The sequence below is a fragment of the Lampetra planeri genome, chromosome 21, assembly GCF_965212315.1.
Source record: "Lampetra planeri chromosome 21, kcLamPlan1.2.h2, whole genome shotgun sequence".
Taxonomy (NCBI): domain Eukaryota; kingdom Metazoa; phylum Chordata; class Hyperoartia; order Petromyzontiformes; family Petromyzontidae; genus Lampetra; species Lampetra planeri.
Window position 1 is genome coordinate 5,842,132 of NC_136127.1, and position 12,656 is coordinate 5,854,787.

The 12,656-nt window shown below is 42.4% G+C and overlaps 1 protein-coding gene across 4 annotated transcripts in view; it reads left to right on the top strand.

Moving 5' to 3' along the window:
* Window positions 1–8,012: 8,012 nt before the first annotated feature.
* Window positions 8,013–12,656, top strand: part of NUB1 (negative regulator of ubiquitin like proteins 1) — a 35,052-nt gene continuing 30,408 nt past the window's right edge. For 3 of the 4 annotated variants that reach the window (XR_013586514.1, XM_078603826.1, XM_078603827.1), the window contains exons 1-4: window positions 8,013–8,114; window positions 10,498–10,631; window positions 11,151–11,312; window positions 12,481–12,548. Coding sequence is in view for 3 of the 4 variants with exons in the window: in XM_078603826.1 (XP_078459952.1) it covers window positions 10,506–10,631; window positions 11,151–11,312; window positions 12,481–12,548 (356 nt within the window). In the remaining variant the exon portion in view is untranslated. The remainder of the gene's footprint in view (window positions 8,115–10,497; window positions 10,632–11,150; window positions 11,313–12,480; window positions 12,549–12,656) is intronic. The other variant, XM_078603828.1, reaches the window with a different exon arrangement.

A 12,656-nucleotide genomic window follows, 5' to 3' on the forward strand; every position in this document is an offset into this window, starting at 1 on the left:
GGACCTGCACGGTCACAGCAGTGATTTGCCCATGGTTATGCATGTACACATTGGCCAGGAGGCACTGTTGGTACACGCTTGCAATCAAATACAGCTATATTACTCGTAATACGGCCACAGTGGTGATGTCAAGAGCATGTGTGTCGCTGGTTAATGTGTCAATGAAACATGGACCCCTCGAAATTGAACATCTGCGCCGATTAAACACATTCAGACTGGCCTCCCTACAATCCATCCTGGGTATAACCAGGCTGAATTGTATGAGGAGTTCATAAATCATTAAAAGATCTGGACACATTCCCATCAGTGAGCTCCTCCGGAAGGCAAGGCTGGCTGCGTTGGTGGTGGCATGCCCAGCCACCGCATGGCCAAACAGTTTATGTTTTCCTGGATAAAGGGGGCTAAACGGCCACGACACGGGCTGGAAAAGAGATGGACTAATGTGGTACAGGAGGATATGGAGCTGAGTGAACTTTCTGAAGACTTGTACCAGCTGTGTCAAGATCGGCCTCTATGAAGGGGGCTCGTGAAGGACGCTCTTGGGCAGTTGGAGGCAGTTGCCCTCCAACAACAGGAGCGATGCTCACAACAACGAGCGGAGCACCGGGTGGATAAAATACAGCAAGTTAGCACATAAGGGGGCACAGCTAATGCATTTGCCAGTCATAACAGTCAGTTAACCCATGGTACCTGGGTCTCTCCGATGACCTCCTGTCAGCGAGCATTCGAGACTTCACGTGACCCCAAAGTGCACCTGGCCTGGCACAGGCGCCGTGGTGACGTCACCACCACTTAGCAGTGGAGGGCGGCTGTTGTTGTGTCTCCCCAAGTGAACGTAAGTCAGGGTGCTGACGCACGGGGCACATCGATTGTGGACACATTGATCAAGGTCTGTCTCTTTCAACCAGTGTATTCAATTGCAGTTTTCTGTTAATGACTTTTACAGCATTAGCCTATCGTTCTTGGGGAAATGTCAGCATTTAAAACATGTTATCATGCAGTATGGAATCGAAGGACACTACTTTATCATTTGAGAACCAATATTGTTGAACAGCGTGCAGCTTTAAAATATGAAAATTATACTCAGGCCGAGTGTCAAACGTTTGTGTCACCTCTTGTATACATGTGCATGTTGGAATGCACACTCAAACACGTCAACACAAACGGTTACACCCGGTCATCGGTGATTGCCGGTGGTAAGAGGCATTGCTAAATTCCCAGGGCTCTTCGACATTCATCTACATATGGAAAACTTAAAAATAACATTTTAGAGGTGGCATGACGGCTCAGGGGTTAGAGCACTGAACTGACAATACTGACATCCTGGTTATATATCCGGGCAGCCACCCCTAGTTAAGTGTAGCGTGACAAGTCGACATTCTCAGTCCAGTCACCGATGAATGCGCCAAAAAACACCTCTGAAATGAGTTTTTTTTTCCACTTAATTGACGGATTCTAGCTCTGAGATGTTAAATATACGTTTAATTGACATTCAAAGAACAAGCCTCGCAGGAAATTATTGTGCGGCTAACGAGGCCTCATGAAGTCCCTTGAGTCGTTGTTGTTCTGTAGCATCTTCTTCCGTGGCCGATCTCTGCTAGCCGCGACATTGCAAATGAAAATTAAATTGATTTCCTGTGACATGACGCCGTTAGCACCATTTGGAGAAAAAAACGAATACAGTATGATAAATCAATAATGAAATGTTGTATACTTAAAACGTAGGTTGTGGTAGCCAAGACAATGATTCAAATTTATTTTTGGGTTAAGCAATGGATTAGTTTTATATATATATACCATCTACCACCCAACAAGATTGTCTTGTTGGCTACTCACGGTGCAAAGGTTTAAGAAATTCTGAACAATAAAGCTCACTGGTGGCTTAAGAAAGTTCATGACTGAATTTAACACCAATTTACGACATTTCACTTCAACTGCTTTGAGCTTCTTCAGTAAGTGTACCCATAGATATAGTAGGAGGCACTTTTAATTTCCATGGTCTATATTATGATGTAATTTAGACCATTATTATGTAATTTAAACTAATCCAGAGAATGAGACAAAATTAACTAAATAACCCAACGAGAGGAACAATAAAAACAAATAAGATTTGTTTCAAATTGTGACCAAAATTGTTACACTTCATCGAATAACATGGTAAATCACTATTTTTTTACATGCCTATTTTACTTTGCTGTGTGATTAGCACATATCCACGGTGCAATCTAGATAGTGGTCCTATCTTTGCCTTGTTATAATATATTCAAGGCCTTGGCACAGGTGAAGCTTCACCCTCAAGTGGAAGGAACCAATTTCTGCTGGTTAATATCAGAGAGGCAATGATGACACCCCCCCCCACTGCTCCTGCTATTTTTTTTATTTTACAGGGGACACCAATTATTATCAGTGCCCTCATTGCCCCCAGGCTGAACACGGAGTTCTTTGGGGAAAAGACTGATTTGCAGCCAACTGATCAAGTATCCTGCATAAATCAAGTCACAGTGTGCAGCCACGCTCGTGTGCATACAGAACGCTTGGAGGTGCTGTTGCGTGCGCGTCCAAGCGCCACGTGTGGTTGGGAACATTTTCACGAAAGCAAGTTGCATTATCGACGTGCAATGTGCCAACGTATGCAGTCTGTACCCATTGGCCCACGGATGGGTATGAGCTATGCTTACTTTGCCCCCCCCCCCGCCCCAGATACACAAGCACATGGAGCAGCTGGAGGAGAGGGTGAGGATGGAACGAGTTGTCCATGGCGCCCCCCCCTTGCTGAGCTGCTCCAAAAATATCCTCAATTTCACCATTTCGGTAAGAGGCTGCTTCCAGCCCACTTAGTATGTCGCATTGCAAGAGATGACGTTGACATTCAAATAGGAGTTGTTTTAACCATTACATGTGCTTCCAATATTAATACAGCTATTATAAACCCAATGCTGGAATTATAACTAATGCTGACATTCATCATCATTAGCCTTTGTCTATCCGCTGCTTGATGAAAGCCTCCCTAATGCAGTCACCATCCGTCATAGTCCAGTGCTGCTACGATCCATCTCACTCCTGCACATATCTCATTACTCCATCTCCACAGTCGTCGTCCTCTTAGCTCGATTCACTCTTTTGGCTGGAATTCCATCGCGAGTCTCTTCCATCTTGAGCAAATAATATGATGATGCTGCATTAGCAATGGTGCACAAGCACAATAAAAAAAACTCTACACGTTCGTCAAAAACTGCCTTAAAGAAAAAATATATAGAGGATCTACGACATTTGAGGAATTGGCCCTTCTTCGTTGCAAACACACAATTTGCTAAAGTCTCTCCCATCTGCCATCCTTCTGTCGAGCAATGTCTCTTGTTTGAGGTCATTTACTCTTCTTAATTGTCAATATGTTAATATGTTGTCTATGATGATTTGAAGCTTTCGTGACTGCAGGAATCTATACTCCTTGGTTCTTTCGGTAAAGTCACGCTTGTGTTGCGCCCGAAACATCGTGATCTGTTTTATTTTATTTTATGCCTACGTGACTTTACCGAAAGAACCAAAGAGTATGTCGTATATGATTTGTGTTTTCTCCCTGATCCATGCGTTATTGTTTCTGTCTCTCAGTATCGTTCCAAGCATGCATGTCTCCATGATGGCATTCATTGCCATCATTATAATGTTATTTACACCATCACTTTTAAAGTGGTAACTCATAATGGAAACTGAGACAACAGATGACATATGAACACAAATCTTCACTACCAGCTATTCTCTGCTATACCAGGGTTGAACGTCAGTGAAATAAGCCCATGCATATTTTTGCAGTCACCTCAAGAAAGCTCAGTTCCCAAAGGCTAGCACCCACGCTCGATTCTCTTAAGGGTATCCGCAGGTGATGAATCTTATTGAATAACATCCTTCTCTCATAACCCTTGCATGCTGTGACTGTGTATGATGAAGTACACTAGCAGGACACATCTGTTTGTGATGTGAAGCCTGGCAGGCTGTGTATGGTTATGGCCTGGTTCTTTTTTCAGGAGACGTGGGCCGAATTCAGCAGCTGCTATCAGGCAGTGTCACCAATTCCTTAAAGATAAAAGTCACCAAACGAACCTTAAAAAGTCACTAGATGTACTTAAGTAGAACTTCTAAAGTAATTTTGAACAATATTACTCGACCATTTATTCCATATTACACGTAGTAAACTAATTCGTTAACCCTTAATACGCACCAATAATCAATCGCCCTCAAATCTGCAATAAATGCGATCATCCCAGAAGGTGTTTAACTTTGTCGCAAGTCACTAAGACGAAAATGAATCGCTCGGCATCGCAAAAACCTGGCTAAAGTTGGCAACACCCCTCTCAGGAAGGCTTCCAGTTGCCTCGACTCGTTAAAGTATTCCTGTGCCCACTGTCTTCCAGCCGTGTCATCTCGTTGCATTTTCAGTGTCAGTGGTTGAGTTCCCCCTCCGGCACATGTTGTTTATGCCATTTATTGTGAAAATTCCGTCACAGTTCCTATGATCACTGTTTCATTGCTTTCATGGCTTTATTTTGGTGATTTCGAAAAGTGTATTGGTTTGGCCATGTTTGTGTTGTTGTAGTATAGAGTTAGACTGATGGCCTTAATCTAAGTTGTCTTGTGGTTGTTGTAGTTGTTGTTTAACTTGCATCCCACTGGGATTTTTGCACACAGCGTTGGTGTACGGTGTTTTTTCTGCAATATTTTGCTGTCTTTTCTTGTATTTTCTGTTTGCACTCAGTCACATATTCACTTTAAGATGTTTTTTTGGTTCATGTTTTTGTTTTTTGTTTGTTGCGGTTGCACCCGATTCAAGAGCCGAATGGCTCACATGGCTATACCTAATAAATGAACTTGAACTTAATTAATGAATGGCTGTGTCCCGCACGCTTCAGGCCACCCGATGTTCAGCCTCATTAAGGAGCTGTGGGTCTTGTCAGTTTTCTATTCCCCGCGCGAAGGCACCTGCGGATATCTCTGGTGAAGTGTTTTAAGCAGAGAGTGGGGTTTGGCAAATTGGGCCGTATATATAACGTATGTGTGAAAGCTGACTGATTTTATTAATCAATAATGCTGTTCTCAAAATAAAATGTACATTTTTATTTTACTCGTGATAAAGTTATACATTTGTTTAATGTTCATTAAAAAATAAACTTTTGAATATTGAATGATATATAGTGTTTGCGCAGTGTAACGTAGTCTTATAATTTTAATCAATCGTGAACATATATAACAAGACAAAACAAAATATAGTCTTTAATTATTATGCTTGTTTATCCAGGAAACTGTCAATAAGTTCCATGACTTTTTTGAGGATGGTCCTACCCAATTTTCGCAGTAGGAGACAATGATTGCAATGAATCATCATTTTTTTTTGTAATTTTGGGGTACAATAATTAGGAGCATACTGCATCTAAACTGGACCCAAAGAGTGACCAACGTAGAAGTAAGAAAAAGGTTGCACAGAGAAGAAGACCTTATGCAGGCAGTGACGAGAAGTAAATTGGCACTGTTTCGACACATAGAGAATGGACAACAACAGGAACGTTTCAAGTGTGTTGTCTGGAAAAATGGAGGGAACCAGAAGAAAGGAAGACCTCACGGAGAATGGCTTGACGACGACATCATAAGAGATTGGTGTCAGAAAAGTGTGCACTACTTGAGCATATTGGCACAAGAGATAGGAAAGTGGAAACAAATGACGAAATGTGCATTGGATACCGACGGGCTATCTGCCCATGGATCGTGATGATGATGAATAATGACACTGTAAAGTACCGTATATGTGTGCATACCAAACATTAAATTAAGTTTCAAATTCTCTGAGCAAACGATGGTCTGGCATTTGTTAATTGATTTATTTGTTCATTCTTTGCCAGTACGGAAAGACAAGGAGTATAAGAGGCTGGGTAGGCTGTCAGCAACGTGCCACAGTTGTGCACAACTCAAAGAGAACACTTCAGTGAAGCGGTCCAGGCTGAATAAACCAAGCTTAGATCGTGGTGCATTATTTAATTCTCAAAGCTACAGAACGAAACAAGAAGTAACAATGTTGTAATTTTTTTAAAAATATGCAGATGCATTTTAAGCCTAAATTGCTCATGTTTTAATTTGTATAATTTCACACCGATGTTATCCTGATCATACTATTGGTGTCATGTCATAAGAGGTATTCATTTGCATCTCTCAACAGAGCAGTGTAATTATTTGGGTTAAAGAACGTCCCACAGAAGAGGATATCACAGCACTACCTCAGATTATTTAAGTGAACTATGGTCCACAAAGTATTGCAGCATTTTCCTACCCACTAGAATTTAGCCTATTTAAGTTCAGAGCCAAATTTAGTGTGAGAGTGTGTTTTAGTGCAATTATTGGTGACGATGCTGAGATCATCATCTCAGCTACACTTGAGAACCTGGTTGAGAGCACGGGCAACTGTCTGGATTTAAACCTAGGATCTCAGCGGTGCCAGATGAGTCCTGTGATTTTCGAATCACCTGGCCACCTCTAAACATTAATTGTATAACGTTACATACAAAATGTGTTGGGCATATGCAAGGTGATCTGTTTATAGATACTGTGGTGCCACGGCCTCGGAGCAACTCTGCAAGTGCCGTGACTCCCCCCTGGCCCCCACCCTGAGCACACACACGCAGCGCACACACGCAGTGTCCTGGCGGGGGATCGCCTGGCGCAACGGGGTTTCATCCGAAGGGTCACGCACCTAGAGGGGGGGGGGGGGGAGTTGAGAAATATGACGTCACATCAAAATGCGCAACTTTAACAAAATATAGACAACACGTTCTACTTAATTAAATGACTTTTTAATAGATGTTTTCTCCTACAACATCAGAGTGCAGCGCCACATTAAATACGCACTAGAATGACAATAGTTTAAAGCGATATGAAGCATGTTTTTTTTTTGGGGGGGGGGAGCTTTGTGACGTCATATTTGAGGGGGGGTCTGACTTTTTGTGACGCCGCGTGACGAGGGGGGGGGGGTCAAAAATCGTCCAAAATCGCGTGACGTCACATTTCTCAAAAATGTCTGACCCACCCCACCTAGGTGCGTGACGTCATTTATGGACGGCCCCCAAACATTTGTATCTACAATATTTGTTTGTGTTTCTCCCTTGTGATGGGACTTTGTAGGATGAACGTTGAGGTCTATAAGGGGTACGGGGTCACCAATAAGATCCTGAATTGATCTGTAATAAGATTGATTAGGCGGTTTACAGATATACGAAGCCAGCTATGGCTGCAGGGTTTTGGTAGTACATGTTGTTTATGTCGTTTATTGTGAAAATTCCGTCACTGTTTTATTGCTTTCATGGCTTTATTTTGGTGATTTCGAAACGTTTTTTGGTTTGGCCATGTTTGTTTGTTGTAGTACGGAGTAAGACTGATGGCCTTAATCTAAGTTGTCTTGTGGTTGTTGTTTGACTTGCATCCCACTGGGATTTCTGCACACAGCGTTGGTGTACGGTACTTTTTCTGCAATATTTTGCTGTCTTTTCTTGGATTTTCTGTTTGCACTTAGTCACATATTCACTTTAATATGTTTTCTTGTTCATGTTTTTGTTTTTTGTTTGTTGCGGTTGCACCCGATTCAAGAGCCGAATGGCTCACAGGGCTATACCTAATAAATTAACTTGAATCTTCTTGGTTCTTTCGGTAAAGTCACGTAGAAGGGAAATAATAAAAATAAAACATAATAAAATACAATTCTCACGACGTTTCGGCCACAACGCAAGCAGCCGTCCTCAGGTGAAACGTCGTGAGAATTGTATTTTATTATGTTTAATTTTTATTATTTTATTATTTCCCTTCTACGTGACTTTACCAAAAGAACCAAGAAAATGAATCCCTGCAGTCACGAAAGCTTTAAATCGAAATTGAACTTGAATGTTCAATACGAGAGAAACAAAAACACGCTGCCAATCACCATGCTAATAAGGGGCGTGTCACAACTGCCGCCGAGCTGTGATTGGCCGGATAGCAGAGCGAGGCCCCGCCTACTCATGAATATGCAAATTTCAGCGTGCGCACTGTCCACGTGCGCTCAGCTCCGGGTCGATATTTCGCTCACACGCGCACAAAACAAGGTACCGCAAGTTTTAAAAAAATATAAAAATAAGCGTCGCTTAAATCGTCGGTTCTTGTGATTTGTGACGTGCGAATGATAGGAGATTTATTTGCGATACGGGAGCGCAAATGTCGCGTGTCGCAGTTTGCGCTTGAGCGCAGATGGCGACTCACGTACACAATTGCGTGACTCGTCACTGTACGTACAGTGCGACCCTAATATAATTTAAATGTAACCGTGTCGTACAATAACACGGCGCTTATAATGCTTAACTGCGTTGTCAACAATAATGCTAATCGTGGTAGTTCTGTATTGTGGCTGTGAACGGCTTCAGTGTCGTGTTTGTGTTGTGTGTGTGGGGAGGCTATTAGTGGTCGCTGTTGTATTTTCGATGTTGCATTTGGAATTGCAAAACAATTTTTCATGAGGAAATGTAATGTTTAGTTTATAACGTTCTTATATATTCATCTAAGAACTTTAATAGACGAATTGTCTCAAATTTTATCTGTCATAGAGACTTGCAGTCAAGCGATTATAAATGTAATGTCAAAACCATCAACGATTCGCATTGTAATTCACTCAAACCCCGTCGAATATTTGGCTCCGAATTCTACGCAAAACCTCATCTTGTTTTTGCTATCATCAGCAGAAGACTATATACGGGGGAGCATTGAAGCACAGGTCAACATTGCTGGTTACAGTCGTGCCCTTTGCTGCCATCCCCCAAGTAGCCCCGCATCCTATAACAATATTACAGGTTATGCCTGATGGGTGTTTATCCCTCCCAGTGTGACACTCAACTCTGCGCGGCTTCTGGGAACGTACGACGTGGTTTGGTCATTTAAAGCAGTACGTGTACAGAACCGTGTGTCAGTCCACTGCTGGATGAGGGTTCTGTGGGTTATGTGACCCACACTTCACGCTGGACTAAGGGGCCGTCCATAAATGACGTCACGTGATTTTGGACGATTTTTGACTCCCCCTCCCCTCGTCACACGGCGTCACAAAAAGTTAGACCCCCCTCAAATATTACGTCACAGCTCCCCCCCCCCCAAAAAAAAATCAAACATGCTTCAAATCGCTTTAAACTATTGTCATTGTAGTGCGTATTTAATGTGGCGCTGCACTGATGTTGTAGGAGTGTTATAACAATTCTATATTTAAAGTTTCGCATTTTGATGTGACGTCACATTTCTCAACCCCCCCCCCACCTCGTCACACATCGTCACAAATGTCTGACCCCCCCCCCCCTAGGTGCGTGACGTCATTTATGGACGGCTCCTAAAACAAATGCTTCATAGAATTGGATTCTGGATGTTTGCATAAAACACAATTTTCACCCTTTTGGTGTGTCATTTAAAGTCACGCAAGTGAAGATGAATTTTCATTTGAGATATTTTATAAACCCAAACCTTGAACCTACATGGTATTTGGCAACGATTCGAACTCTAAAGCACCAAACCATATTTCCTTTTCCCGTAATGCAGCATCAATTTTAAGATTTGATTAACCCCAAACAATGTGGAAATAATGTTTCGCAAGGTTGAACTAATAGCAGCAACCGTCACCACACTTGTACCCCCTGCATTTGTAACACCGCCTCGTGCTGCCCTGTTTTCACAGTTGCCTGTCCTTTGTGAAAGGTTTCACCAGATGTTATGTGTTGGGCTGACTGGTTGTTTTTATGATGCACTTTAGACTGCCCTTTCAAACTTGTCAAAAACTTCAGCGATTCCTTGTGATGGTTCCATTACTTTGTTCTTCCCTTGAGCTAAACCCATTTTCCTATTCTTGTAGGGTCATGCTTTTGCATGGACTCCCTAAATGTGTAATTGTCTACTATTTATGTTTGATATATTACTTCATAAACTTATCGCCCGTATACATATTTTGTTTTTTGTTAATTGAATGTTCATGTAAACATAAATATGGTCCACACTTCACTGGAAATGTTTTGCGTTTTTTTACCATACATTTTTGTTACAATTTTGCTCTGAATATCACGTCGTTAAAGAAGAATTCTTTTTAAAAATCTCACAGACCAGCGTGCCTCACTGAAGCAATTTTTCTCATGACTTATACCAAAAAAATGTGCAGGAGGCACCATCAGCCTCACAATTGGGGGTGCCCATTTGGGGTGTGAGTGGCCCTGTATATGCCAAATTAAGTGGAAAATCAAATGTAAGATGGTATTCTTTGTGCAGTCATTGGTGACCGTGCTGAGACCATCAACTCACTACACCCGAGCACCCAGTTTAATCGTAGACGACTGTCAAGATTCCAACCCAAGATCTCGGCAGTGCCCGCTCAACGCTTTGATCTCTGAGCCACTCCGGCACCCCCTTGTTTTTTTTTCTATTAAAATCAAAATGTAAACATTGCATTGCCTTGCCCCTGTCCAGTTCCACAGATGGAGGCAGGCTCTCTCCTGGAGGAGCACTTGCAGGTGCGTGTGCGGGATGCTCTGAGGAGGGACGGGGTGAAGCTGTGGCTTGAGCCTTACACTGAGAGTGGAGGAGCTGGTGCTGCCTTGGAGGTAATTGCGCTGTACTGCTCCACACACCGCAGTTCTGGTTTACATTGCATTTCATTCAAGGTCGGCAAATGTCTCAGTTGCATTCCTCGACACTGATATTCTTAATACAGCAAGAGGTCATATTTTTTCGAATCCTTGAGAATTATCATTAAATACGGACCATGGAAAGCCATACATTTGTTTACATATACGGATACTTTGTCAGAAGATTACTGGATGAGGGCTTCTACATGGCGCGAATATCATAGTGGTTATTATACCACACATATCCACAATAGTCAGTGTGGATTGGTGATGGTGTGGAGCATAGATGTGGGAGCATAAAGCTACATTACAACAAATACAAGGGATATTTGGCTGCACTTATCTCTGTTGACAATGTAGACCTTATACTTTTAACATGTTCTATTTTTGGTATTTACGTGCTGTGTAGTGCACTGCTCCATTAATAACTGATACACTCCTCTGCGTGTGTGTGGTTCTTGTTGTGTGTATTTGTGCATGCCGGGTGTTTGGCAGGAGCTGGGAGCACGGTACAGCTCTGAGCTGAGTGCGGAGCTGTCAATGGTGCTGGGAAGCCTGGAGACGCTGCGCTTGCATGCCCTGCGGAGGCTCCACGAGCAGGCAGCCTTCAAGCAGTCCGGCCTCGCCACTCTCCGATACCGCATGGCCAGACCTGGGGTTATTAACGCGCACATTGCAGCACAGGGAAAAGAGCAGATCGGAAAAACGTGGCACAGAGCAAAGTGTAGGGCAAGGACATCATTTCCAAATTTCCAGTGAATATGGATTATTTTTCTCTCAGTGTAGAGCTACAACCACCGTAACTGAACACTAGAAGTAAAATTTCAAGATTTAATCGACGTGCGGAGATGGTCGAGGCGTTTAATTATTTACGTTGCTCACTTACTGTCATATTGCATAATGCAAGGCATGAGCAGCGGTGATGGTATGAAAGTCATGGAGTTAAAAATAACTGGATTTGTACGGTAAGGCTAAGAATAAACTACTCATGAGAATATTTGTTGGGACATCATTGCTGCAACCGTGATCTATCGACTGGTGGATAAAGGCCTCAAGGCCTAACTTCTGTCAGTCTTGCAATGCCACAATTCATCTTGCACATGATTTAGTCTCATCACTCCATCTTTGTGATGTCCCTCTTGATCACATATCTCCTTCAGCTGTCATCCCTTCACCATTGTCATCCATAAGCCATCATGTTTTCTAGTGATGTATCGTTCCAAATGTTTTAAAAGCCGATATGATGTCTCTAATTTGCATTCATTGTCTAGTTGATTATGTTTTCCTCTATCTGCCATGCAGTGTAAATTCTAGGATGCATAATATTTTTTTGCGTACTTTTAATATTTCCATTGTACTTGTCAGCTTCCATGTTTCTTATCCATATGTCATGGCAGGTAATGTGCACTGATTTAAAATGTGTGTTTTTGGGCAAATGGGCATACTGCTTTTCATCGTCAAATACAATTTTCCAAAAGCACTCCTATACGCCTTTATTCGCCTCTTTGCCATCACTCATCTCAGTCTGCTTTCAATTATTTCCAAAGATATACATAATCCCATTATTTTCCAGTTGTTTTCCTCCAACTATTTTGTTCGGTGAACTGGTCATAAGTCTGAAGGACTCCGATAAATAGACACAATATGTGTGCTACATTGCTCATCATAGTAGATGCTGTGCAAATGTTAGCACATATATTGCCTAACAAATGATAACCACAATCCTGCTCCAGTTGAAATATATCTTCAATTGACATGCTACAGTATCACGAGGACAGATGGTGACGATGACAGTGAAGATGACATGCTGTGGTTTGTTTATTAGGGAGGCCGACTTGAGACGGGGTCACTCGAAACGAGACTCGACATCACAGGCCAGCAGCTCAAGGCAACGTGAGCTTTTGCAGCACTGCGCTCGGTCACTTCACGTGCACTTTTGAGCTGTGACATGCAGAAGGCAGTGCAGTCACAATATAATAGGGTTTCTCCCCTTTTTTCTGG